Source organism: Thunnus albacares, chromosome 15 (genome assembly GCF_914725855.1).
Source record: "Thunnus albacares chromosome 15, fThuAlb1.1, whole genome shotgun sequence".
Taxonomy (NCBI): domain Eukaryota; kingdom Metazoa; phylum Chordata; class Actinopteri; order Scombriformes; family Scombridae; genus Thunnus; species Thunnus albacares.
The window spans coordinates 18,850,360-18,877,748 of NC_058120.1; the positions used below are offsets into that span (position 1 = coordinate 18,850,360).

The 27,389-nt window shown below is 36.3% G+C and overlaps 3 protein-coding genes across 44 annotated transcripts; 2 read left to right on the top strand and 1 right to left on the bottom strand.

The window, feature by feature from the left end:
- Positions 1-123: 123 nt before the first annotated feature.
- On the top strand, positions 124-11,429 carry LOC122998555 (golgin subfamily A member 6-like protein 22). Its single transcript, XM_044375485.1, has 17 exons — positions 124-544; positions 2,617-2,823; positions 2,928-3,011; positions 3,100-3,204; positions 3,313-3,468; positions 3,916-4,059; positions 4,583-4,702; positions 4,859-4,978; positions 5,103-5,147; positions 5,235-5,276; positions 5,385-5,411; positions 6,396-6,536; positions 6,632-8,095; positions 10,026-10,085; positions 10,171-10,323; positions 10,488-10,945; positions 11,400-11,429. The coding sequence occupies exons 1-17, from the start codon at positions 535-537 to the stop codon at positions 11,427-11,429; spliced, it is 3,366 nt and encodes a 1,121-aa protein (XP_044231420.1). The 5' UTR covers positions 124-534.
- Positions 10,965-22,995, top strand: LOC122998146 (triadin-like). Of its 42 annotated transcripts, none has more exons than XM_044374815.1 (28): positions 10,965-10,984; positions 11,438-12,494; positions 12,753-12,848; positions 13,450-13,545; positions 14,027-14,083; positions 14,384-14,449; positions 14,705-14,752; positions 14,836-14,883; positions 15,138-15,185; positions 15,512-15,553; positions 15,678-15,725; positions 15,803-15,871; positions 15,976-16,023; positions 16,138-16,185; positions 16,280-16,321; positions 16,405-16,473; positions 16,583-16,627; positions 16,896-16,928; positions 17,023-17,070; positions 17,173-17,235; positions 17,410-17,445; positions 17,622-17,663; positions 18,671-18,718; positions 18,924-18,965; positions 20,022-20,063; positions 20,171-20,215; positions 20,296-20,328; positions 20,423-22,995. In XM_044374815.1, the coding sequence occupies exons 2-28, from the start codon at positions 11,495-11,497 to the stop codon at positions 20,500-20,502; spliced, it is 2,382 nt and encodes a 793-aa protein (XP_044230750.1). In that variant the 5' UTR covers positions 10,965-10,984; positions 11,438-11,494; the 3' UTR covers positions 20,503-22,995. The 42 variants fall into 42 exon arrangements, 37 of the variants coding, with proteins under 37 accessions (XP_044230750.1, XP_044230752.1, XP_044230754.1 ...); XM_044374817.1 differs by having other exon boundaries at positions 17,176-17,235; positions 20,293-20,328; XM_044374819.1 differs by having other exon boundaries at positions 16,405-16,468; positions 16,581-16,627; positions 20,293-20,328.
- Positions 22,996-25,405: 2,410 nt separating this feature from the next.
- Positions 25,406-26,724, bottom strand: fabp7a (fatty acid binding protein 7, brain, a). The gene is made up of 4 exons (XM_044376089.1): positions 26,573-26,724; positions 26,239-26,411; positions 26,015-26,116; positions 25,406-25,713 (listed from the first exon to the last, which is right to left on the bottom strand). Exons 1-4 carry the CDS (start codon positions 26,643-26,645, stop codon positions 25,663-25,665), a joined length of 399 nt encoding a protein of 132 aa, XP_044232024.1. The 5' UTR covers positions 26,646-26,724; the 3' UTR covers positions 25,406-25,662.
- Between the last annotated feature and the right edge of the window lie 665 nt (positions 26,725-27,389).

The following is a 27,389-nucleotide window of genomic DNA, read 5'->3' on the forward strand; positions in this document are numbered from 1 at the left end:
AAAGGCCTGCCAGAGTGGCTGGTGTGCAGAGATCAGCTAAGAATAACCTGGACCTTCTGGGGGATAAAGTTACCTTGTAGCCTGCCTGTGCTCTGTTCTGACCTATACCCATGTGTGGCACCAATAACACTGAGTGGGATATTCTGTCTGATCCCCGTCACCCAACCCAGCCCTGTGCTTAGCTTGGCTCTTTCCTCCCTTGCTTTGCTTTTCTTTGCCCCACCATCCCCAGACTCCCCTCTGCAATGCGGTCGCACCGGCAGCTCCAAATTCCCCAACACCTGTAATCTTAAAATTTTAGTTTCCGTTTTCTTCTCTCTTTTTTTTTTTCTTGGAGAAGTTCAACCTGTGGATTACATGGGTCGGGAAACAAGATTGTAATCACCAAGTGGAAATGGAATAATTTACTAACTGGGACTCTATTTAACTGACAAGTGGATGCTGACTGGATTTACTGAAGCGTTTCCAGTCAGTTCTGCATGAGGCTTTGCCCCCAACTCAAAGGATTATAACTGAAATAGTCTCCACATCACCATGACTGAAGGTAGGATTGTTATACCTGCAACCTCACTTTTGTGAAATTAACAACACTTATTGTTTGTTACTGGGCACCAAATCCCCAACAATAAATGCTATGTAATAAATAAAAAATGGCAATGTTTTGATAGGTTGCGTCCTCTTAGGAAAATGTGTTGAAAGTTGGTTGCTATAAATACAGGATATCATGTAGCCAGAGTATTAGCGTTGCTCTCCTGTGACATGAGACACATAACTGCTGCTGCTGTTGCTGACATTAAGGTTTCCAACAACTTCGAACAACTTCTTTTTGCCATTTAAAAAAAAGTATTTTAATGTAATATGCTCAAACACATGATATCTTACAACCAAATCATTTGTTTGATGAAGCTTCAGGGCTTGACTAAACAGGCAGCTCCCCCCACAGAGCAAATGTGTGTTGAAATAGTGACACCACCTGTCCGTCCTGTATAGTTCAGAGGAGTGAAGGAGCTGTTTTGTGTTTTTTCATATCGCAGCACTTGTATATGTGGAAGTGAATCATGAGTCAGGTATGCTTAGAGTTCATTCACAGTTGGAATGTGTCTCTAGCACCTTGGCACCAGTTCCGAGCTGGAAAGCACAAGTGATGGTGAGAACATTATTAAAGACTGCACAAACATTTTCCAGTGTGCCTAACAGCTGTGAATCATGTTTGGAAAACTTATAGAACTGATAGATAAGTCCTGCTAAACCTGTTTTTATCTTTCATTTGGCAAAATGCATGAGATATCAGATAAAGTGCGGTTGTCTACGCCATATAATCTGTCACACATGTCAGACACACTGTCTCAACCATATAGTGATTTAAATCCTTTTATCAAATAAGAAATATTCCTAACCTATCAGGGTTTAGCCGCAGTGAGAAGATGATGAGACATGAAATGTGGCTTTGGAAGAACATCATTTTTTCCATACATGCCACAATACAGTGACTTCCTGGTCAGAGACTTGACTAAGGCATGTGTTAAAGTCGTAGCATAAAAGGAATGATTTTTTTTTATAAGAACATATTAATGGACCAGATCGATATTCAAGGTAGAAATATTTAGAGCTGCAATGATTAGTCGATTAGTTGATGGACAGAAAATGAATCAGAAACTACTTTGCTAATTGGATAATCGTTTTAGTAATTTTTTGAAGGAAGAATGCTAAAAATTTGGTGGTTGCAGCTTCTCAAATGTGACAATAAACTGAATATTTTTGAATTTCGGACAAAACATGACATTTGAAGACATCACCTTGAAGTTATATTTTCTGACATTTTGTAGACAAAACAATTCATAAAGAGAATAATCAGATTACTCAGTAATGAAATAATCGTTAGTTGCAGCCCTGGAAACATTACACAAGGATCTTCTGTTAACTTTTTATCAAAATGGAAATGGACAATTAACATTCATTAGGAACTTTGTAATTAGCAAAAAGAAGCTTTTGTGAGAGGATATTTTCAAGAGCCAGACTAATAATGAATTTTTAAAGCAGGTACTGATATCAATATTTTAGGGATTTTTAAAAAATCCAACAACGATGTATCTGCAGTGTTTTTTTGTTTTTTTTTACATATACACATGACATTGAAAAAAACACATTTCAAAAGGATCCCTTAAATTAGTTCATTAAAGAAGTGTGACATAGATATGTACTGAGTGGGACATTTACAGTTGAAAAATAAACTATGAAACTATGGACAAACCACTATATGTCATTTCAACAAATATCTTTGTCATTTCTCTAGAGCAATTTCTTGTTACTTACCTGCCATCACATACCAGAATTATATATATATATACAGATACTAATACATTTGTGATAAGCTAATATTGGCTGATATATCTGCCCTGCCATTCAGTCAGACTGACTGTAAAAGAATGAACCTAACATACAACAAATCAAAAAATAAATAATAACAACTTGTTCTTGCATAGAAGCTTTAAAAAGTCAGAAACAATATAAAAGAAACACCATAACCATCAGTACTTTGACCAATAACAGGTCTGTCTTGATGATGTTGAGAGTTCTCAAAGTGACTTTAGCATCTTTTTGTTTTTCCAAATAAAGGGGACAAATCCGGCCCCTCGTCCGCCGCCAGTGAGCCCAATGCAGCAGCCGCAGCACCACCGGCGAGCTCTGAGAAACCTAAAGGTCTGGGGCTCCTCAATAAGCTGAGAGTGTCTGTGGAGCTGATGATTGCTCTGGCTGCTCTGCTGTCCTGGGTGGTGGTGGGAGTGGTGATGTTTGACTTTGTGGAGTACAAAGCAGTCCCTGGTAAGTCACAAATACCTAAACAAAAAGGTTTCTTTTTAATGTAATGTCATTTCAGTCATCAGACATGCAGACTAATCAGTATGTCTGTTTGTTGGTACTCTCAGACATTCAGCAAATCATTACGGACCCTGTGCAAGCTGTAAACGATGCTGTTGATGAAGTATCCAGTCTGCTCAATAAGTTTCAAGGTACAGTAGTGAACTGGCATGCATGAGACACTTTGTTATGTTTAAAAGCAAGTACTGTAATATCTGACTCTCATTTCTGCACCCCTAGAATGTGCGCCTGATTTAAGTGATCCCATGTCTGCTGCCACTTATGCGGCAGATGAAATAGCAGAAGCAAAGGATGGATTTGTTCGATATTTCTCAGATGAGGAGGGTATGAAACGACACTAATACTCGAACAATATGCAAACTTTCAGGAACAGAGCATTTTTATATAAATGTGATGAACCCATGTCTCTAAAAATCTCCTTCCAAAACCCAGGAAACTTCTACCTCAGCTACGTTGACCCTGTAATCATCGGCAGACGAGCTTTCCATTCAACTAATGACCTCGTGTGTGGAGTGGTGGGATCCATCAGGGACACACTCTGTGCTATCATGGATACTATAATTGATATTATATTGGCTATAAATAGAGGTTTGTAATCTACATTTGAATATAAGATTTTATTTGCCTTCCATGTTTCACACCCAGTCAAATAACATGATAATCATGCCAATTACTTAAACTACTTCAATAATTTGCTTTATGTTGAGCTCAAGTGTCTGCTTTAAGTATTAATCAGTGATTTTCCCCTAACAAATGTCTGTGCTTTTCTCAGGAAAAATTGACCTCAGCTTCATTGACCCTGTAGTAATAGGCAGAGGTGTCTTCAGTGTTACTAATGAGCTTATGTGTGAAGTGGGCGGCTACGTCCAGGAAGTGCTTTGTGCCATTTTGGACAGTATTCTAGATGTAGCGAAAGGTACTTAACATTCTGCTTAATCTGTAACCTCTTAACATTTTAAAATTACAATTTAACACTATAGTATTGGTTGTACATATCTGTTCTCTATACTCCTTCGTTTTGTTTTTTTCCCTCAGGAATCATTGACCTTGGCTTCATCGACCCCGTGGTAATTGGCAGAAATGTCTTCAGTGTTACAAATGACACTGTGGGTGTAATAATGGGCTACATCCAGGATGCGCTCTGCTTCATTTTAGACAGTGTACTGGATATAATGAAAGGTACCTGCTTCATGTTTTAACCTTTGGATTACTTGTGGTGCAATATGTACATGAAATATCATCATGCCTGTCTTATTGAATCCTTATTTGTTGCTACATATACTAGAAATTACTTACTAAATTACTCGAAAACTGTTGGTTTGTGTTTCTAAATGGCATTGCACTGTACATTAGACTAAACTGGTTGCTAAAATACAAATTTAAAAGGATGAAGGTCCACTAACTATGGCACTAAAAGCTTGTTGTAGTAGTAGTAGTAGTGATAACTCCTTAATTGTCTTTTAAAAATGTCTACATAGCAAAAAATGACATTGTAAGTGGAATAGCAGGATACATCCAGAATGTGCTTTTTGCAGTCTTGGATGTAATACTGGCTGCATTAACAAGTACAATATCAAATATGGATTTTAACCTCTACAATGTTTCCTCTGTAGCCTGACAGCTGCAGTCTTCAACTACAAACTCAATTATATCTTAAATATTTATTCATGAAAATAATTGCTTTGACTTCTTTGTTGATCAGATGTCCAGCATTCTGTGGGATTCAGTCCTATGGCAGTCCTGAAGAGAACAGCAGAAATCACCACAGAACAGATTAACATGCTTGTGAGCTACTTCTCCACATTGCTGATGGGTGAACAAGGTCTGTTTTAACATATAATGGCAGAAAATTTCCATCCCATTTTATATTGTGACTACTTAGACATTTCCACGAATTAAGAGATATAAGAATATAAAGTATGGTGTCAGAAATACTGTGAAGAGCTTTTACTCACTGTGTGGTGTGTTGATATTTCAGGAATCTTGCCTGAGGTGTCCATTGACCCCATGAAAGTTGTTGAAGACGCTGTGTTGGAGGTCTCAGACAAGAAAGATTTGTTCATGGCTTATATATCAAGCATGTTCGTTGGTGATCAAGGTATGCTTGTTTGCATTGGTTATACACAAAATTATGCTAAGATGCTATTAGACTTGCAGAAAAGATTTTAAAAATACACTTTATACTAAAAAAAACCATTTTCTTTCTTTTTTTCTTGTTTTAGGTGAACCTCTTGCCACACCAGTTGTAGATGTAGTAACTGAAAAAGGTTTCACTTTTTTATTACAGTTTTTATGTATTTGTGTCAGTTAAACAACAATCACACAGTATGTCTTTTTTTTTTCTCTTTATTTAGATGAAATTTCTCCGGCTGATATTAATTTGGTCAGAAGGAAAGGTAAGTACTGATAATATTCTTCTATTTCTCTTTGCTGCCACACTAAAAATAACTTCTTTACAAATCAAGCTTATTGTCTTTAATTACCAAATCTTCTTTGAAATGTAGGTGAATTTCTGCCACCTTTCGAGAAAGGTAAGAGAATACACATTGGATATGTACACTATTTATGTTTACTTCGGACAAGTGCAATGTGTGTTGGCGGCAAATAGTGTGCATAGACCTATTTGGGTGTTTGTTCTATATCTGTTTCTGACCTTTCATGCATGAAATTGAATTTTTTGTTTTTCTTACCACTTCTTGTCTGAAGTCTGCCTTGTGTGCCTGGTGTACTATGAAACTGTATGTCAGTCTTGTTTGAATAAACTCCATGTTTCACTTATTAAATCATTTAAATAATCTTACTGCATGAACAAATATGCGTCATACCTGCAGTATAATTTCATTGGAATAAATGTCTCTATACAACCAAGTTGTTATGGGTTTGTTACTGCATCACTCGCACCCTTTGTCACACTGACAGGTCTTTGAATTTACAAAATAAAACTCATTCTCATTCAAACTCATTCAAAACTCATTTGAAATGAGGGTTTTCTGTGTAATACTAAGCATGAAAATGTGTCCTTTGGAGTTGCATTCCTTTGTGTCCCTTTCCCGCATTGTCCAAGCATCTTCTGTACGACCGACTAAGTGACTGACCTTCATCTGTATGTAAAACAATTTATCTGTGATACATCATGTATTTATATTGTTTGTTCTGAATGACATTTCATCTGTGTGTACATCGTACAAGTTTACACCACATGCTTTAAAAGTTAGCGCTGAGATTATTAGGGCCCGAGCACCTACCGGTGCAAAGCCCTATTGTAATTATTGATTAAAGTTATTTTGGAAAGTGTTGAGAGAAAAAAACTGTCAAAAAACAGTCAAAATGTTCATAATCAAATAGGGAAGGACGCTAACTACAGCATGTGGTGTATACTTTATTGTGGTATGAATGTATCACTCATTTTACTCCATCAAAGTCCCCGTATACGAAAAAAACAAGTTTGGACCTACTTTTTAAAAGCCAAAGATGTGAAGAACTGTTAAGAGAGGTCACATCGGTTAATGATACAGTTACAGAGATCATGCACGCTGCCAAACATGAAGCTGTTCCTGCTCCGGAGATAAGTGAAGCCCCAGACTCAAAGATGGAGGAGGAGGAGGAGGCTGAGGTTCCAACTGAAGCAGATGGCAAAGAGACAGAGGAAGATGATGGTATTCACATGATTTTTCCTCAATAGTCATATTCGTTAGTCAGATTAAAGAATGCAATGAAAGAGAGATTAAATTTGTTGCTATCACACCACTAGTGAAACATGCCGGCCTTGAAGAAACAGAACTCGAACCGTCACTGAAAGATGAGGAAATCCTTGATGCTGCTGACAGTGAGGAGGAGAAACAGGAAGAAGCAAAAGAGGTTGATGCTGTAGAAGAGGAGGAGGAGGAGGAGGAGGAGGAGGAGGAGGAGGAGATTAAAACAGAGGAGGATGGAGCACACATGGAAAATGAGGAAGAGCAGGAGGAGGAAAAAGAGGAAGGAAGTGTTGACACAGAAAAGGAGGAGGAGGACTTCAAAATAGAGGATGATGACAAAGAACAAGAACAAGAAGAAGATATTAAAACAGAGGAGGCTGCAGTAAAGGAAGAGGAGGAGCTGGAGGAGGAGGAGGAGGCCAAAACTGCAGAAAATTTGGTTGAATATTCAGAGGAGGAGGAAGAAACAAAAACCGAAGAAGAGGTGGTAGAAGATGAGGAGGACGAGGAGGAGGAGGAAGAGGATGAGGAGGAGGAGGAGGCAGCCAAAACTGAAGAAGATTTTGTAGAAGATGAGGAGGAGGAGGAGGAGGAGGAGGAGGAAGAGGAGGAGGCCAAAGCTGAAGAAGATTTTGTAGAAGATGAGGATGAGGAGAAAATAGAGGAGACAAAAACTGAAGATGAGGAGGAGGAGGAGGAGGAGGAAGATGGGGAGGAGGAGACCAAAACTGAAGAAGGTTTGGGAGAAGAGGAGGAAGAGGAAGAGGAAGAGGAGGAGGAGGAGGAGACCAAATTGGTAGAAGTTTTGGGACAAGATGAGGAGGAAGAGAAGGAGGAGGAGACAAAAACAGAAGACATGGTTGAAGATGAGGAGGAAGAGGAAGAGGAGGAGGAGGAGGAGGAGGAGACCAAATTGGCAGAAGCTTTGGCACAAGATGAGGAGGAGGAGAAGGAGAGTGAGGAGGAGGAGGCAATAACAGAAGAAGATGTTGTAGAGGCTGACGAGGAGGAAGAGGAGGAGGAGGAGGAGACTGAAGCTGCTGCTGCCACCATTGATAAAGATATGGAGACCAGAGATTATGACCATGAAGATGACAAAGAAAAAGATCTTCATGGTGATGAAGATACTGATGTCAAAGATCAATCTGTAAAAACTGATTGGGATGATCAGGCTCTAGAGGAGGAAGATGATAAGGCAGTGGAAGAAGAGGAGGAAGAAGAAAAAGAGCCATCAGTCCAACATCTTCATCTTGAAATTCTGTCAGCTGAACAGCTCGATGATGACAGTTTAGTATCTGAATCTGATGATGAGGATGAAGAAGAAATGATGACTTCACCACATGTTCACGACAAAGACGAACACGCTGACATCGTCGATGATCATGATGAGAACAACAACAACAGCGAGAACGGGAAAACTGAACCTAAACGAAAGAGGAAGGTTCATATTCCCATTGAGAGAGTCAGAAGAGTCGGATCCAGAGCTGTTCACAAAGAAGAACACAAACAACATGACAAAGGTACAACAATCTTTACCATTATCATCACATAGTTTTCATAATTCTTTCATTATCTGATAATGAAAATGTTTCTGAGTGATGAGTGAAAAATGTAATGTTGAATGACATTGTACGTTTTTATCATATTTACAATTTCTTAACATTTTGTAACATGATGAATGTGGGTTTTTTCTACTAAATGTGTTGGTTGTGACATGACTAAAGTTGTTAGGGCCTAACAGTTATTTGTTCGGTGGTTGATGTGACATGTTTCATATTTCGATTTCAGTGTTTTTTTGTTAAAATTATGTTTGTGAATTGTTTTTGTGATGGTAGCTACTATTAATAATCACTAAGCAGAACATCAAAGTTTTAAACCAAACCAAAGTTTTCATGATAGAAATGGCCAGGCTTATTACAGATAAAAATTTTTTTAAAAAAAACATAACATTCCACCTTTTCAGGAAATTCACTTGTTCTGAGAAGGAGAATTTACCAGTTTAATATCTGTGTGTCCAGTACAGACAGGTGCGGGATGTGTTTAGCCTAGCTTAGCACAAAATGGAAATAGAGTGAAACTGCAAAGCTGCAACAGTTCAGCTCAAAAGTCCTCATATGGTTTCCAGTTGTTCACAATATCATGACTCCAAACAAAACCCAGGTAACACTTGGATGTATGTGTAGCTTTTTAGGATACAATCAAATAAGAAATTGGACTTGTTGTAAGGCTTACTATTTCCCTGTGCTTGCGGTTTTTAGGTTAAGCTAAACTAAACCCATTCTGGATCCAGTCGCTGATGGGTAATCTAAGTTTGTTTTTCTGATGTCTTTTGTTAATTATAGGATGTGTTCATATTGAATACGAAAACAAATTTATGCTCTATATGTGAATTTGACCACTGGACTTTCGCTAAACAGCATGTTTTGACTGTAAAGATTACGTTATATGTAACGTTAGCTAGCTAGCAACCTCTGCATCTGTGCTATATTGGTGTGACTATTTTCAAAATTCACCAGTAACTTCAGTTCTTTCTGTTATTTTCCTTCAACACCCCTTCCTACTTACCTCTGTACAAAGAATAGGAGATACAAAACCTCGGGATACGTGCAAATTTTTTGATCAGGTTGAGGTAGCAAAATTCTACTTGCCCAGACATGTCTTCACCTCAATCAGAGTTGCCGAGAGGGATTACTGATCACATCCACTCATGTCTTTGCCTTGCATTGCATAATTTTGTGTCCCTGACCAGTCTCTACTAGAAACACAGCAATTAAACTGCATTGATCCTCTCATTTTATATCTCCAAAAATATTCATGCTTTCCTTTAAAAGACGAATTATGGTCTTAATTGAAAAGCAAATAAAGATGGACACAACAGATCAAGTTAAGTTTTATTTAGATCAGAAACTCATCCTAACTTGGGTGTGAGTAGTTACTTGGAAAAAGGATCTTGAGACTATTACGGTACTGTCAGTTACAGCCCCCTTAACTGTGCTGTTTTTCTTTTTGATGACTCAGTAAAGACATCTATTTCCCAAGGTGCTAATATGTTCCTCTTTTAAAGCATGCAGTCATTGCCTTTGGCAGTGAGCTGAGGTCATTAGTACAGAGAGGGACTAGGTTTCAAGATGAGGACATTAGTCAATGTACTGATGTACTGTTGTCTTGTTGTCCTGCCTGCCCTCCACAGTTATTGTCACTGAAATTTTTTCACTGAATAACACAATATCATTCTTTTTTGTACAGCTCTACCTATTGAACATCATCCAGCTTGTGGTGTGTTTTTAATTACAGTGTTTTTAGCACAGTAGTGCTTATAGTGCTTATGCAAGCATGATCTTTTGCTATGACTATAACACAAGCCTGAATCATATATTGTGGAAAAAGGCAAATTGCACTGTTTACATAAATACTGTATATTTTTATATATCTTTGTATGATATACTTCAGTTCTCAAAGATGCAAAGGAAAGACACGCTATAAAAGAAGTTAAAGATGCCCTTATGAAAGGTAATATTCTTGTGAAATTATTATGTGAAGACAAGAATGTGAACACCTGATGTTTTTTCTTAAGAAAATGTACTGTTGCATACAGACCTAAAAGCCACAGAAATTGAAAAGGAGGAGAAAAAGGAGAACAAAACCAAAGTTGAGAAAACCGTGGCGATAAAACCAAAGGAAGAAAAGCCAAAGAAGGAGGCCAAACCTGAGGTAAAACCTACTGAGAAGATACCAGAGAAGCCCAAAGGTAATTACACTTCTGTAATAATAAAATATTGCTCAAATGTCCACATGTAAACTTACAACTTAGTTTCTCTTAATAACTCAGGTCACTTGATAACAGGTGACCAGGTAACCTTCATTGTTAGACATTTACAGACATGTAAATTACACTTTCTTAATTGCTTTTAGAAGAACCCCAGAAGAAGAAAGTACTAAAGCCTTCTAAGGAAAAGAAAGAAGTGAAGAAACCCTCCAAAGAAGAGAAGAAGGAAAAGAAGCATCTAAAAGAAGAGAAAGAAGCCAAGAAACCACCTAAAGAAGATAAAGAAGTCAAGAAATCTCCCAAAGAAGAGAAAGAAGTCAAGAAACCACTCAAAGAGGAGAAAGAAGCCAAGAAACTACCCAAAGAAGAGAAAGAGGAGAAGAAACCTCCTAAAGAAGAGAAAGAAGTTAAGAAACCACTTAAAGAAGAAAAAGAAGTCAAGAAACCTCCCAAAGAGGAGAAAGAAGTCAAGAAACCTCCCAAAGAGGAGAAAGAATTGAAGAAACCACCCAAAGAGGAGAAAGAAGCCAAGAAACTACCCAAAGAAGAGAAAGAGGAGAAGAAACCTCATAAAGAAGAGAAAGAAGTCAAGAAACCACATACTGTAGAGAAAGAGGAGAAGAAACATCTCAAAGAAGAGAAAGAGGAGAAGAAACCTCATAAAGAAGAGAAAGAAGTCAAGAAACCACATAGAGTAGAGAAAGAGGAGAAGAAACATCTCAAAGAAGCGAAAGAGGAGAAGAAACCTCATAAAGAAGAGAAAGAAGTCAAGAAACCACATAGAGTGGAGAAAGAGGAGAAGAAACATCTCAAAGAAGAGAAAGAGGAGAAGAAACCTCATAAAGAGGAGAAAGAAGTCAAGAAACCACATAGAGTAGAGAAAGAGGAGAAGAAACATCTCAAAGAAGAGAAAGAGGAGAAGAAACCTCATAAAGAAGAGAAAGAAGTCAAGAAACCACATAGAGTAGAGAAAGAGGAGAAGAAACATCTCAAAGAAGAGAAAGAGGAGAAGAAACATCTCAAAGAAGAGAAAGAGGAGAAGAAACCTCTTAAAGAAGAGAAAGAAGTCAAGAAACCACATAGAGTAGAGAAAGAGGAGAAGAAACATCCCAAAGAAGAGAAAGAAGTGAAGAAACATCTCAAAGAAGAGAAGATGCCACACAACGTGACACTTTTCAAGAAGGAGAGGGAAGACAAGAAGCCTTCTAAGGAAGAGACAGCGGAGAAGAAGCATGTAGAGAAAAAAGAAGTGAAGAAACCTCTAAAAAAAGAGAAGGAGGAAAAAGAAGCGAAGAAGCCCTCTAAAGAAGAGAAAGAAGATCAAAAGCCATCTAAAGAAAAGAAAATACAGCCGTCCAAGAAAGAGAGGGAAGACGAGAAGGCTCTTGAAGAAAAGAGAAAAATGAAGGAAAAAGTTCAAAAGCCTTCCGAAAAGGAAAAAGAACTGAAGAAGCTTCCTAAAGAAGAGAAAGAAATGAAGAAACCTTCTGTGGAGGAAAAACCTCACAGAAAAGACAAAGAACCAACTAAAAAGGAAAAAGAACCAACAGAACTCCACAAAGAAGAGAAAGAACATCCTAAAGTGGTACATGAACTCAAAAAGCATCTCAAAGAAAAGGAGGAAGAATTACTGCATCCAAAAGAAGAAAGAGAACCAAAGAAGCCCTCAAAAGAAGAAAAAGAACCAGAAAAACCACCTAAGAAGGCCAAAGAAGTAACAAAGCCTCCAAAAGAAGAGAAAGTAGTAGCAAAACCTCCAAAAGTAGAACCAGAAAAGATCTCAAAAGAGAAGAAACAACCAGTTTCTAAAGAGGTGAAAGAGGAAAAGAAAGAGAGGCATCTCAAAGAAGAGGTATTACCAAAGAAGCCCTCTAAAGAAGAAAAAGAACCTTCAAAACATCCTAAAATGGAAGAAAAAGAAAGAAAAGGGCCTACCAAAAAAGAGATAGAACCAAAGAAGCTGTCTAAAGAAGAAGAGGTTAAGATTTCTAAAGTAGTAAAAGAGGTCAAGAAGATTCACAAAGAAGAACATGAACCAAAGAAGACCTCTAAGAAGGAAACTGAACCAACAAAGCCCTCTAAAGAGGAGAAAGAAATCAAGAAGGCTCCCAAAGAAGACAAAGAACCTGCAAAGAAGAAAGACATTAAGACAGGTACGTATAGGACAGCAATGCAGTGTTTGTAGCCATCAAACAATATAAGGATCCATTGACTTTTCCTAATTAATGCAGGTATTGTAACTATTAGTTGTAGTTTTGATGTTAGTCATAGAGAGTGCCAAAGAGAGGGCCAGTCTGGAGCATAAAGATGGCTAAACAAATTGAAAGGAGTCCATTGATGAATGAGGGATATCTTTCTTTCTACTGTATAATTTATGTGAAACCTTTTTCAGCTTTTCCTTTTTATTTCAGAAGCTAAACCCCAAAAGGCTGCAAGAGGGATTAAAGTAGTCAAGAAGGAGGTTGCATCTGTCCTGAAGAAGGAACATCTTAATGTAACAAAAGCAGGTAAGACAACATGTAAAAGCATGGAGAACTGTGATGTTTTAGCATTATGTTCAGTTTTTAAAGAATTTTGCAGTGGCACAGCTTACACCCAGCTAAATGTAGATAAAATAAGAAAAGAGTTGAAAAGATGAGAAGAGACAGGCCTCATACAAAATTGACAGCAAATGGCTTAAACAAATTAACAAATGCTCCTTTTTCAACCTGCTCAAAATGATGAATGGCAAAGAAGGGAATAGTGTGAAACACCACTGCAAAAAATTCCACTGCTGCTCTTTCTTAATTCTACTGATGAGGGCGCCAAAGCAACAAAATACAGCAACAAATGACACATTTATAAGGATCTGTAAGAAAGAAGTGCTTGCTTGCTTGCAAAAGAGTATTTGGATGCCAACAGGAAATATCAGCAATTCAAATGCAATGTATGGTTTGATACCAGTAAGGGTAGAAGTCTCCTAAGCATCTCTGAATCTAGCAATGTAACAGACTCAAATCTGTCTACAACAGCCAGAACTCACCTACAATACCATATTTTCTAAAATGAAAGACATAAAACAGAATAAAGTTAAATAACACCCTAACCCAGTTTTCCCTTCCTTTCTAGCTGTTGAACACAAGAAGCCTGTAAAGGTCCTGAAAGCTGCTAAAAAGCACATAATCCCTGTCCTGAAAAAGGAACATATGAATGTCACAAAAACAGGTGAGTAACAGTTTAACCAAATGTGAACTTAAAGCTGCAGTGTGTATGATGATAAACAACTCTGACCCCAAATAAACATCAGAGTGTGATTGGAAATTGCAGCTTGAGGTTCTAGTAGTAATCCTAAGAAGATATGTAGCTATTCACCATCACCTGGTGTACTGTACAGTCACTTAGAAAGTGATCATCAATCATGAAATTCAGATAATTATTAGCACAAACTTCTCACAAGTCTTAAAAAGGATTTGGATTGGGACATAATCATGAAGAAGTTAAAAAATATGACATGTTATATAAATCTGGCATAGTAAGTGATTAAATTACTCCTCCTTGAATTGTTTGAGAGATCCTAAAATGAAAATAGAAAAATAACCACTACATGTTACTATTGGCTTCAGTGATGCAGTGTTGGAATTACAGTAGATGCAGCTGTGTGGCTTAGATGTAATGGATTATATTTTCAAATTTTCCCTAATAATAGAGGGTCGTGAAGTTACTAAGGTGAAAGCCAAACCAGAACCTCCAAAGACAAAGAAAGGTATACACATCTTTCTTTTCTTTTCTAAATTCTAGAAAGTCAGTAATTGTAAGACATGATGTTTTTTAGCTGTTTAGATGTCTATAACCTAATTTTCCCTCGCACTTTAAATGGACAATGTAGGAATTATACTTAATCATATTCTATCAAGATATTATGCATAATTTAAAGTATGCTGACACTTTTTTATGTGTTCTACACATAAAAGGTAGTTAAGAAGGTGTCACATAATGATTTGTGATCTTTATTAATACTGTACCTGAAACTTAAGGGGTTTTTGATGTCACAATTTTTCACCAGTGGCAGCTCCCAAGGAGCCCAGGAAGGAATCAAAACAAAAAATCAAACGTAAACCTGGAAAACCTGGTAATGCAAAGACTAACTGATGCTGCAGTCTAACCCAACTGGTGACTGTCTCACTAACAGCATCATCTTATACTAATATTTTACATTCATTCCATATTTAGATTAGAGAAATAATTAATTTAGACAACATCATCGCCTGCTAAGGTTATTGTACAGTATACTGGACAATAACCCAGCTATAGCTATAACTGAGCTATAGCTCGATCAGTTATGATTATCACAAAGACTACATGTGCATTTACTTTAATCCTGCAGATATTGATGAAGTGAAGGAAAAGAAAAAAACAATCCCAACAAAGAAAGGTAGGATTGATTTCAAAACCCTTTATGAACGGTGCTTATGCAAGTTGTTGAAGATAATATTAAATTCATATATTCTCCTATAGAAACTGAGGTTTCTAAACCAAAGGTCAAACCTACACCTGTTCATAAAGGTAAAGACTGAAGCAACCTTTGTAGCACTTCTTTCCTCTGACTCTTCACTATGAACTTTCAGATAAAGACAGAATGCCAAAAAGATATTTTAAAAAAAGAAAGTTAAAGTCCTTTTACAGCACACTATTTTACAGTACAGGTCTTTTTTTTCTAATTTACACTATAGACTGCATATACTGAACATTATTAAACAGGTTTTCAGTGATCATGAGTGACTTCATTATAGTCATTATGTTATTTTCCATATTTTTAGATGCTGAAGTTACCAAAGAAAAAGCCAAACATGCTCCTTCAAAGAAGGGTAAATTTACTGTAGATACCGTATATATAAACACAGTTTGTAGTTTACATGAACAATATTTCTTTTGTGTGTGTTTTTTTGAGAATACATTGACAGATGTGGTTACTCCTATGAAGAAAATTATAGATTTTATTAGAATGTGATGTTGTCTTTCATGCAAGCTGCAGCGCTGGGTTACTGATGTATAATTGCAAAGTGGCAGGTTTTATACACCGCCATGGTAAGGTTTTCAATTTATGATGCATAGGTTTTTAATGTTAATTTTTAAAAGTAAGTGATCTAAAGGCAAAGCTAACAATACTTTTGTGCCCTATTTTGTGACGCAGAGGTTCCAAAGGAAAAGGCCAAAGCAGCTCCAGCTAAGAAAGGTAACATAGTTTACAAGCTACAACCTTTTGCTGATGTTTTAATTATCAAACAGCAAAATAATGAATTGTAATAATGGGGAAAAAACCTAGCCTGCTGTAAGAAACATTGTGCTTTTGACAACAGAGGCAGCTGCTCCAAAAGAAAAGCCTGAGCCAGTTATCTTGAAAAAAGGTAAGACTGGTGCATGTCAGAAAATATTAAACTCCAGTTACATATGTGTATTTATATTTGCTAATCTCTGTTGACAGGACATGGAGGCACTGCCAGAAATGCCTCTCTGGTGAAAGAGAAGGTCAAAATAGTGCCTATGAAGAAAGGTAATTATCCTTTTTCTGAAATGATTTATGAGTTGCATTGTTACCTCTGCAATAATCATGTATTGCATTATGTATGTATGCTTTCATGAATTTAACTTTTGCAGATGTCAAGGTGGCAAAGGAGAAAGTCAAAGCAGTATTTGCAAAGACAAGTATGTCACATTTTAAATATTTCAAAGGATTAAACATAACATCAAGGCGTTTTAGCTTTGCATACATACATACATACATACATACAATATCATGTTATATGTTTTTTTTTCTAGCAGCTGAGGTTTCAAAACAGAAGCCCAAACCAGTTCATATAAAGAGGGGTAAGATTACAGAGTAATTATTATAGCTTTATAGTTTTAGGGTCATTTTATTACTTATCTTCTGGAATGATAAACCTAAAATTTCTTTACTTAGAAACTGCTCCACTCAGGATAAAACCATCCCTGGTAGTCAAAGGTAAGAGGACACTAATCAACATTTATGTTCATGTTTAAATAATCAAGCAGTTGATTTTCATACTGATTTATTATTTTTTACAGAAGCAGGAGCCCCACAGAAAAATGTCTCTCTAACAAAGGAGAAAGCGAAGGTGGTGCCATTGAAGAAAGGTACGTCTTTGGTTTACACAGCTTTTATAAAGATGTTTTTAGATTTATATTTTAGATGTGATTTATGAAGTGCATCATATGTGCATCATAATGTTTCTTTTTAATGTAGAAGCTGTTCTGAAAGAAAAGGCAAAAGCAAAAACTTCACAGAAAGGTGCAAATCTGCATTTTCTGTCTCTAATATTCTATAGAATATAGTGAAGTTTATGGTTTTAAAGTCAATCAGCTTCACACACACAGCAATTACATTTCCTGTAACATCAAAGCCAGATAGTTTCTCACCCTTTATAGCACACATTTTTAAAAAATCTTGAAAGAATATGATGTGATTTCAGTCGATAGTTCCGTTAAATCAATCACTTATCAGAAATTAAGAATCAATACATAGAGTGACTGACTGAGATCCACTTATTTATCCTTAGAACATGAGGCTAAGCCAGTTCATGCCAAAAAAGGTAATGCAGTTTCAATCCATAAATCATTACTTGAAAAAAAATAACTGTCCTCAACACAACAATTTAAATAATTTCCACCCTGTGTTTTATTCAGAGCCAGAGGCTACAAAGGAGAAGCCTAAACCAGCTCATGAAAAGAAAGGTAAATCTTGGAGCAAAACAAAAATCATGATAGACACGGCATAATATTCTATATATATATATATATATTCACAAATTAAGAAATGTTGTTTTTCATTTGAAGTAGCTCCTTCTAAATCAGAGGAAACAAAGAAAGAAAAGGTCAAATCACTCCTAAGGAAAAAAGGTAGCCTACAGATGATTTTCTGAGGTTGTACTTTAACAAAATTACTGTCATCATCTTAACATATATTATGGTAGCATCATTAAATCTCAGTTGTTATCTAACTTGTCACCAAGTTGAATAACTATAAAGCAATTTATTGAGTATCAGCACATGCTTACATTCCTATTTACTCAGAGCCAAAAGTCCCAGAGGAGAAAGTCAAACCAAAAGGTACAACAACATTTACTTGACACATTGTCATGATAGGTGACATATACATGTCCTGAAATTTTAAAAGTCAGCTCTTTGTGTCAGTGGGGTATTATCCTTTAATATGTTGTAATTATGTGCCTTTCATGATTATAAATAAAGTTTAATGATGTGCATTTTTCCCCCTAATGGCCCAGCCATGTTGAGGGAAAAGGCCAAGCCAGTCCGTGTGAAGAAAGGTACATTAGTTGTGCTTCAGTAGAAACCTGTTATTACAGTGATCTGTATTTGTAAAAGCTCTGACTGGATGGCTCAGGGGGGAAACAAGCATTTTGCCTGTGAGATTATTAATGATATATTGTAGAGAACATCTTGCACAGTAAATTGAGAATGATTTCTCTGCAGCAGCTCCATGGGCAAACAGCTGTTTCTTTGCAGTGATGCTTAGAAATATGCTTTCGAAGACACCAAGTATTAAGCTATTTGTGCATAGTTGATAGATTTGCAAAGCACAGCATACAAAGATTTTGTTAGGCTTTATAAGTCACCACTGCAAAGAGTTTAGATTTCAAAACCGAGGCCCATCGACCCACCAAACATTAACAATGTGTTGTAAATGTTGAAATGTGTGAACATATCAGGAGAATTCAAGCTTTTTACTCTGGTTTGGCAGATCTGGCACAAATCAGGCCACATAAAAAAGTCACTGCAGTAGAGATTACATTAGAGAAAACAAAGCATAGAGCCAGAAGCTTCAAAATCAGCCAAACCAAGTAAGTCTTTTTCAAGTCTTTTTCCCAGAATATGTATTGACATAGTCAACATTTTGTGTGATGTTAAGATAGTGCCATATTTCAATTCCATGTTTGAAAAGAGTCTGAAAAGCTTGATAATCACTTACAAAAGTCTTCTGGCTCTGTGCACAACTTTTAAAATTGTGTGAAAGTGAAAGAACACTTAAGATTTATTTTTTGCAGAAAAGTCCAAGCCAGCAGCTCATTGGAAAGGAATAAATCAAATGTGTCTCTTTGCTAAATAGAAATTTACTTTCCAACATAGTTTTCTAGTTCTATGAGCTCCAGGCTTTGGAAGCTGCTTCAGGCTTTGAGAAATGCATTTTTTGCAGTAGCAATGCTGTGATTTAATGCTGTGATTTAATTAAATGTGAAAATGAGGTATTTGTGGCTTCTGCTGTAAAGATCTGTGTGCCAATTGCTGACATTTAACCTTAGTTTTCCCTTCACAGAACTGGAGACTTGTAAAGAAAAAGACAAACCTGCTGCAGTGAAGAAAGGTACAGTGCTGAGTACAAGGATTATTTATCACTGTTATTTAGATCAGTATACCAGTAAGAATACTGGTAAAATGTTCATCTCTGTGTGCAAACAGTGAATTTTTTAAAAATTGATCAAATATGCAGCAACCCTTTCACTAGAAATACTTCCACAAATTTAAGAAATGTGTATTTTATCAATTGCATTTTCTCCCCGATGGCCCAGTCATGTCTAAGGAAAAGACCAAACCAGTCCGTGTGAAGAAAGGTACATGTGTGGTGCTTCAGTAGAGGCAGCACTTTATGTAACCAGCAGTGATCATCTGTTTACAATCTGATCACAGCATGAAGGCCACTGCAAAAGTAGTTCTTTGATTACTAAAAGGGGAAATGGCTATTTCACTTATAAGAATATAAAAGGATAAAAGTTGAACCTGCTGCTGCTGAAGGCTGGCAATATTTTCCTGCTGAATGTGAAAATGTCCATAAATTTAAGAACATCTAAAATAATGATTTGTAGATGTTTTCACTCAGCAAGAAAAAAATCTATAATAAATCTGAAATTTGTACAGAATATTTCAATATTGACTTATTTTCTATAAATCTAAGGCTTATAAACAATAACCATATAATTGTAGTTTCACATTATTTTCCAGTATCTTTCTGAACATGCATGCTGGTAATATGAACAACACTGAGAAGTTGATTGTGATGCAGTTTTTGCTTTGCTACGAGTCCTTTAAGCTTGTCTTTTCATAACCACATATATTATTTTAAAGTGCTGCTAAGTGTACCACTGACATTGTTCCTGTCAGTCATCCTGAAATTGGTAAACCATACACTGCATAGGCTTATAGCTGTAAGAAGGAAAAAATACCTTAATTTGGGTGTAAAATGTTAAACAAGTTCTTACCAACATACTTAACTAATGATCAAACCTGCTGCAACAAAGAAAGGTACAGCATGGAATGAGCTTAGTATAATTATATAATCAAGTCTACAATATGCTGTATGAAAAATCACTTCTGCAAAAAAGAAGCTTTCATAAATGAAAGAGGATGAAAAAGCTGCTTTATCATTTTGACTTATTATGAGTAGTATTTATATTTGATTATTTACAGAGAACAAAGCCAGAGCTTGAAAAGAAAATGAAATGTGCTGCTGTAGAGCTGAATTACTCATTCATAAAACAGCTTTGAGCATTGACATAATCAAATAAGAAAAATGTCTGTGAATTATATCAAAATACTCGTAGCAGTTTCAATTTTCTCTGCAGGATTGAATTTAATTTAATTTTTGACTGATTTTTTGTTGTTATATACAGAAGACAGAGTTCTTAAAGAGATACAGGAGTCGGCAAAGAAAGGTATCTTGAATTTAGATTTGTAATCAGATAGATTCAGAGTGCACAAAATACATCAACAGATCTTTATTTACTGTATTTATGGACACAAATTCCTATTTTTGTTGCAGAAAAATCTGCTGAGAAGAAAGCTACCAAAGAGGAAAAAGTAAAAGGTACTATATAGTTTTGTATTTCAAGATAATATTGGAGAGTTTTATGATTACTAGAACACTATGTTCTCATTTCCTAGCAGAGCCGGCTGTATCAGACAGCTTTCTTATGGATGGTGAGCACATGTTCCCTTCTCATAACTGAAATATTACACAGAGAACACGATGAACTGAACTGTACTGAAACATATTGTCCTGTACCCTCCACAGAAGAGCTGCCCTACTTCCAGTGTTTCTTTGTGGACGAGGATGAGGCCCAGTTTCCATTCTATGCCTTCTCACCATTGTAGATTTGAAGCTTCAGTCTGAATCCAGTCTGCAGTTTACAATTTAGTCAATTTTACTGATAATGACAAGGTCACATCATGCCCTGCGCTGCGTTACTGAAACGTAGCCTGCAGTTCATTGTTGGTCTTCAGTAGAAAACCCTGATGGCAGGGGATGATTTTATGAGATGGACCGTTTCTTATTTCCAGATTTGGTTGAGCTCTCATACCAACTACATGCAGCTAGTGTCATTCCTTTTCCATTTCTTTATTTAATTTTTTTTTTATTTTTTTGTGTTAATTTCTTTTAAAAAGTCGATACAATATAATCTGTATTATCCTTTGTGGATCATTTGTTTTAAATCACAGCAACCTTATGAAAATATGTTTAATATATTTACTGTTCATTTAATTTTCTCGTAATCAAACTGTAAAAAGCATCACCTCTGTGCTGCAGCACAATGGTGTTTTTTTTTTTTAAGTAGAAACATAGTTTGCAGGGTACAAACGTGGCTCCAACTGCTGATCCAAGGCTGATAGGGGTTCAGTTCCTCTAAGCCCACATTTACTTGAAAAGTGGTTTGTACAGTAGTGGCACATTCATTTTTGTCATCTTCGTTACTTTAGCTTTTTTTCTTCAGCGGATCATAGATGGCAAAGTTTTTAATGCTATCCTGCTTTTAGAGCCCTTTAATCAGTGACTGGGCATTTGTAGCATTCGTACATTATTCCTGATATTTCATTTATTTCAAGGAAACGTGTTTCTCACACATTTTCCTCTATTTCCTCCCTGTTGGGTACACAAAATGAATCAAAGTATTAATGAAAAAGAATTAATCCTCTTTGGATTTACAGCACTGATATTTGTTTTGTTTTGTTTTTTTGTTTTTTTCTGTAATCTATATGTGTCAAAAGGAATGACATTGCACTGTATATGAGAGCTCCCAAACTTACTGATGGAACACTACCTGACTACCTGACATGTTGATATTTAAAGTCTTATTAAACCGTACCATCTAGACGTGTGCACCAGCTCCTCATTTTGATATTGGTGCTAATAACACGCATTGCATTGCCTGAACTCTCAGAATGAGGTTTGAGTTCATTTTTTACTGTTTCTACCATCAAGTATCAGATTCATTCTGTAATTCCTTGATAGACCAAAAATGCACTGTCACTGACGTTGGTCAGTGGATGTTTATCTGTGTGCACAATGTAGAAACTTGACATATTTTGGAAACCTTTTGAGTAGGTTCTTATAAACACAGAAAGTAAAGGAAAAGTTAAAATTAGGAAAATATTTCCAAGTTAACTTTAGAAAAGTTGTATATTATAGTGACATCTTATATTAACTGTGCTAAAAATGCAGCATAATATAAACAGGATTTATATTATATTTATATATTATACTTGTGATCGACAGTGAGGGCTACATGACCGTAGATTGATTTCAAATACTGTTATTGGTGATAAACTCAAAGCCAAATCATGTCATTGAAATCTCTGCAGCAGTTAGCTCTTTTCCAGGTTTATTTAAAAACTGGAATGATGATGTTAACGTGAATATGCTTAAGTAAAGTCTAATATTAATAGACAAATAATAAATATATACATATTTGATTATATCTGCACATTGTGTGATTATACTCTAGGTCGTTGAAGACAGTGTCACATTGTTTAACAGCCAGCTCATACCAGCTGTTGTTTACATAGGGATCTTTACATTTAGCTCCATATGCTGCATTGAAGACAGTTATTACAGCATGTGGTACTAATCCTGTGTCAACGAAAATGTAAATCCACTTATTTTTAAAATTGAGATAAAGGAACACAGCTTGTATTAGTCCATAGATTTTGCGTGTGACCCTCTGTAGCTCACAGGATCCAGTAACTGTACTGTAACAGCTGGAGTTTTATGGATTTTTAATACAATCACTATCAGTGATGGAGTGGTGGATATTGTTCCCAATATGACACTGTTATTGGATTGAAGCAAACAAGACATTTCTATTTTAGAGCTACCTTATGTTTTAATCATTTTAACTGAATTGTTTCAACAAATTTTACTTTTACCAGGTAAACATGTGCAATACATGAATTTTAAATGATCTGAAGCACTGTATGTTTGTCTGATAGTCCTTAAATGAAATGTGCATGATGCGTGTGGGTTTTTGTTTTATGCTCCCAAAATGTTTTTGTGATATCAGCAACATATATTTTCCCTACTCTAACTTTAAGAATGGCAACACTAAATACTTGAACTTATGAATAAGGGTAATTTGATACCAATAACTGACATTTGTGTCTCGGTGGTGTTGCTTCCTATATAAATGTATTTCAAGTAACTTCAATGTAAATAGAAATAGACAACATTTGCTGAAAATGAGTTTCATCCCTGACCCGTTACTACTGAAACTGCTCTATATAATATCAAATTATGTATCATTTGTCAATTACACCTTCATTATGCTTGTGAATACTAGCCATGTGAGATTAAAACATAGCAATGCAAGTGTTTCTTTTGTAAATTGAGTCTTTTCTCTAAAGGTGCCAAACACAACATTTCTAACAGAAAGTGTAGTACAGTTTCTGTCACAGTTTATGGGACTATTTTGAGGTGAGTGCAGTGTTGGTCTCAGCTGTTTATGTTATAATGAAGTGCATGAAGACTTTAGCACCGAACAAAATACAGTTTTTTGTCCTCATGTCATGTCAGGATGAGGCTTTACTTCCTGGTTTCAGTTGTTCAGAGTTATTGACACATTTATATTATTTATGCTTACATTTTCAGTTATAACTAATACACTTTTTCATATGGGAGCACATTTCACACCAAAAGTACATTACTTCAAGTATAAATTGGGCTGCTTGTACTTAACTTGTGTATTTCCATCTTCTGTTTCCCAGAGAGAAATATTGTACTTTTTACTCCACTACATGCATTTGAAAGCTTTAGTGACTTGTTACTTTTCAGATTATGATTTTACAAACAAAACATATGATGAGTTTCTAAAATATGGTGCACTTTTATAGAAACTATTAAATTACACAACAACATATAAAGGAGTTTAGAGCTGCAACAATTAGTCAATTAATCAGTCAAACGACAGAAAATCAATTGCCAACCATTTTTATAATCAATTAATCATTTTGAGACATTTTTTTTAAGGAAAAATCCCCAAATTCTCTGATAATTCTTCTTTGATAGTAAACTTAATGTCATTTTAGGTTGCTTCTTGGGCTTTGGGAAACAGTGTTCGCCATTTTTCAACATTTTCTAACATTTTATAGACCAAACAAACAACTAATCAACTAATCGACAATGAACATAATCATTAATTGCAGCCCTAAAGTTGCAACAATTTGCTTCACTTCAACAGCAGTAATAATAATACAATAATATAATATACAATATTTTCTACATTATGAGTGCTTTTGCATTTGATACTTACATTTACATTTAGCCAATAATACTTGGATGCAGGATCTTTATTTGTAATGGAGTGTTTTCATGTTGCGTTATTGCTACTTCTTCCACCACTATGATGACACACAGTACTGTATGTCATCATCAATATCATCTTGAGGACATTAGCTTATGATCACATTTTTATGATGGCTCCAAAAGTCTCCATCAGTAACTTATCTGCCTTATTATATGTGTGCAGGAGTATATACAGTGTACGCGTGTGTGAATGGGAGAATGTAAAACAATTGAACTGAGGAGGACACATATGGCCAGGTCTTCTCATTGTATTACCCTCGTGAGACCAGAGAGGGGTTACTACAGGTCAGCTTACACCACTGACACAGATCCCACACAAAGAGGAAACTCCTGCTGCTCTGCTGGAACCACTGAGGACACGACAAGCTACACTAAACTATTATCTCTCACTGTTTCTCCAACATGGAACGTGATCAGCTCCCTTTTCTACCTTTTCAAAGTGACTCAGCGTGGGTGCAGCTGTGAATATTGTGACATGAACCTTGCCTTTTAACCATATACAGCCCAAATACTCATGTGAATACTTTTGTGAGAAAAGATTTAATTTCTGGCACACTATAACTGGAGCATAAAGACAGATTTTGATTTTGAAATTAATTCAGTGGACAATGGCCAAATGAGTTCCACTCCAGTTAACGCAGTTTCTTTGTGTCACAGTCTATTCAGGGGTGGCCAAAAACTTGGCAGCCTGTGTGCTGGGATGAGAAGAATGGCCACTTGTAGTCACAGCGTTCAGTAGGCTAGATGCGGGATTTAGTAAACTTAAAATGAACATTATGAGCGTGCAAATTAGTTAATGATGAAATGGGGACATTCTCTTGTTTATATCAAAGATGTAAAAAGAAACACGTTGGAGATTACAAAGGTTTATTGACAGTTACTATTCTTAGTCCTTGAACTACTGACCGTGGGATATTGGATTTATACAAAGTGTCCACATCCTGCACAGTGTGCTCTCTTTTCGTTGTCTGACTGTCGTGCCAGTGGCAGCATTCAATCACGGTTGGTCCACACCATCGAATGATGTCTCTACGTAATGACACCACAACTTAAACCAGATTATCCTGAGGCGAGTGACATCACCCCACCCCCCCTCCCCTCCATCCTCACCGGCTCCTAGCCATCTCTGACCATCTGGGGGTTACTACAGGACATTCACTCTCATGAATTCAATGGTCACACTGGCTGCTGCTGCACGGCCAGATCTGGCCTGCACCATCACCCTGCAGCTGTCACCTGGAACTGACCCATCATAGGGACAGCTCTGTTCCCACAACTTAGGTTTGCATATTTGAATAGAAAAAAGTAGGGCTGCATGCAAAGTTGACAAAAAGGCAAAAAAAAAAAAAAAGTGGTACTGATGGTGCTCTGGTGACTTTTAAAGACCAACTGAAAAGTGTGAAATGAATGACGTTGAGAGGGTTTCGTTAAGAAGTTTATTTGTTCCCTTTTTCATAAGTGATACACAGAATGACACACTTTAGGCTCTTCACAGTCTCAGACGCAATCTCCAAATTTCTTACAAAAAATCTTACAAAATGATTTCCCAAAATATTTATCTTGTGTTACAATGACAAATCAAGTGCAAATCACTGCATACAATAAAAAGAACATTTTTTAAAAAAAAAACTTGTTAAATTGATGCTGGGATGATTTGCTCATTTAAGTGGATGGTAAAGTTAGGCTTTCTCATATGTGCGGACAGCCTGGACTCCCTCGAAGGTCAAAGTCTGTGAGGCAGAAAGGAGGAAAAACAAAAAGAGAGCCAGAATTACATTATCGCAGTTACATTTAGCTGCGATTTTGAATGTATCGTCTAGAAATCATGCATATGTAAAGCAAGTTTTCTTTAATTCATTCAGGTGATATATCATATATATACACCATTGCAAAGGTTTGGCACCTCTGAGCAACAAGGTAATTCAAAGTGCTTTACATAGGCAAATGACTCCATAAACTGATTAATATAACCACATGACAGGTAAAAAGATTTCTCTTCATATCATACTCTATCAAGTTATGTAATCTCACCATCACCATCTTCCCATCCTTGATTTCTCTGACAAATTTGGTCTCCTTGCCATCCCACTTCTGCACTTGCACAAGTTTGTCTCCTTCCATGGTGAAGGTAGACTGTAAGCAGAGGCATCATTTTATTCAAAACCAGCATCACATCTCACAGTGAGGACCACACTCGTATTATTATTACCTGCACAAGCTAAAGACCAGATCATGTAAAGAGTAACTCATCTTACTTTGACATGTCGGTCATCAGGTGTGGTCTCATCGAACTCCTCTCCCAGTTTGGAGGAGATCTCTGTGTTCCTGAAGGTGCTCAGGGTTTTCACCACCACTTTGTCCCCATCTTGGCTGATCTCTACTGTTGGTTTGGTGACATTTCCCACTTGCCTTGTGGCAAAACCAACACCTATCAAAAACAACAGTAAAACTCCTCAGTGGTGCATTATGCTAGACACAAATTAAAACGTTAACAACTACTAATTTGACTAATTTTCTCTGCCTAAAAAGAAGCACAATGTTGCTCACATTACATCTCAGTAGGGAGAAAATTCATTTAAAGTTGCTCACCAAGTGCCTTCATGTATTCATCAAAGTTCTGGCTGTCAATCAGCTTCCATGTAGCGCAGAAAGTTTCAACCATGTTTGCAGATGTTACTTAGCGAGTCAAGTATCAAACTGTCAGACTGCCTCTGCTCTCAGTGTAGTAAATCCTGCAGCGTGTCTGTGTGCCAAATGAATACTGGACAGGGGGGCAGGGACTCAGGCCGCATCGTGAAAGCTGATTGGATGTTCCAAATGCTTTGTAGACCCTGATTGGTCATAACAAAATGTACTACAAATATCACCATGTATGAATGATAATGATAAAAATAATAATTGTTTACTACAAAGATGAATAATATTTAAAAAACATTTTTTACAGATGTCATTATTACACAGGGATACAATTAATCTTTTTATGAGGCTGTACTAAATGCTAATGCTATCTTGCCATGCCAACCGTGTTCTTAGTTTAGCGCGTTATCATGCTAATTTGCACTAAACACAGAGTAAATAAATAAAGCTGAACTGGATAGAAATGTCATTACTTCTGCAGGCATTTGGTCCAAACCAAAATATTGGATAAATTGAGACTTTGGCCAGATGAGGGTGCTAGAGGGAAAAAAAAAAGAGATCAAAGTTTATTAGAGTTTATCATTAGTTTATATATCTTGTTTATAAATGAAGTTGTTTAATTTTTTAAAAACTTAGTAGAATTTGGCCTAAGGAGGGCATTCATATGTGTATAAATTTCACCCAATAGTTGTTGAGACATTTCACTAAAAACCACAAATTCATAGTGATGCTATAGAGGGAAAGTTATTGATCACCGGTGAGGATTCAT

Bases quoted from the DNA above. Each gene is read 5' to 3' on its own strand.
- LOC122998146 (XM_044374814.1), top strand. From the start codon at position 11,495: ATGCCACACAACGTGACACTTTTCAAGAAGGAGAGGGAAGACAAGAAG. The intron at 17,071-17,172 runs GTAAATCTTGGA...TTTCATTTGAAG, and splicing joins ACCAGCTCATGAAAAGAAAG to TAGCTCCTTCTAAATCAGAG. The intron at 17,236-17,409 runs GTAGCCTACAGA...CTATTTACTCAG, and splicing joins ATCACTCCTAAGGAAAAAAG to AGCCAAAAGTCCCAGAGGAG.
- LOC122998555 (XM_044375485.1), top strand. The intron at 3,469-3,915 runs GTTTGTAATCTA...TTTTTCCCTCAG, and splicing joins TATATTGGCTATAAATAGAG to GAATCATTGACCTTGGCTTC. The intron at 4,060-4,582 runs GTACCTGCTTCA...TTTGTTGATCAG, and splicing joins TGTACTGGATATAATGAAAG to ATGTCCAGCATTCTGTGGGA.
- fabp7a (XM_044376089.1), bottom strand. From the start codon at position 26,645: ATGGTTGAAACTTTCTGCGCTACATGGAAGCTGATTGACAGCCAGAAC. The intron at 26,412-26,572 runs GTGAGCAACTTT...TGTTTTTGATAG, and splicing joins TGAATACATGAAGGCACTTG to GTGTTGGTTTTGCCACAAGG. The intron at 25,714-26,014 runs GTGAGATTACAT...TCTGCCTCACAG, and splicing joins AGGATGGGAAGATGGTGATG to ACTTTGACCTTCGAGGGAGT.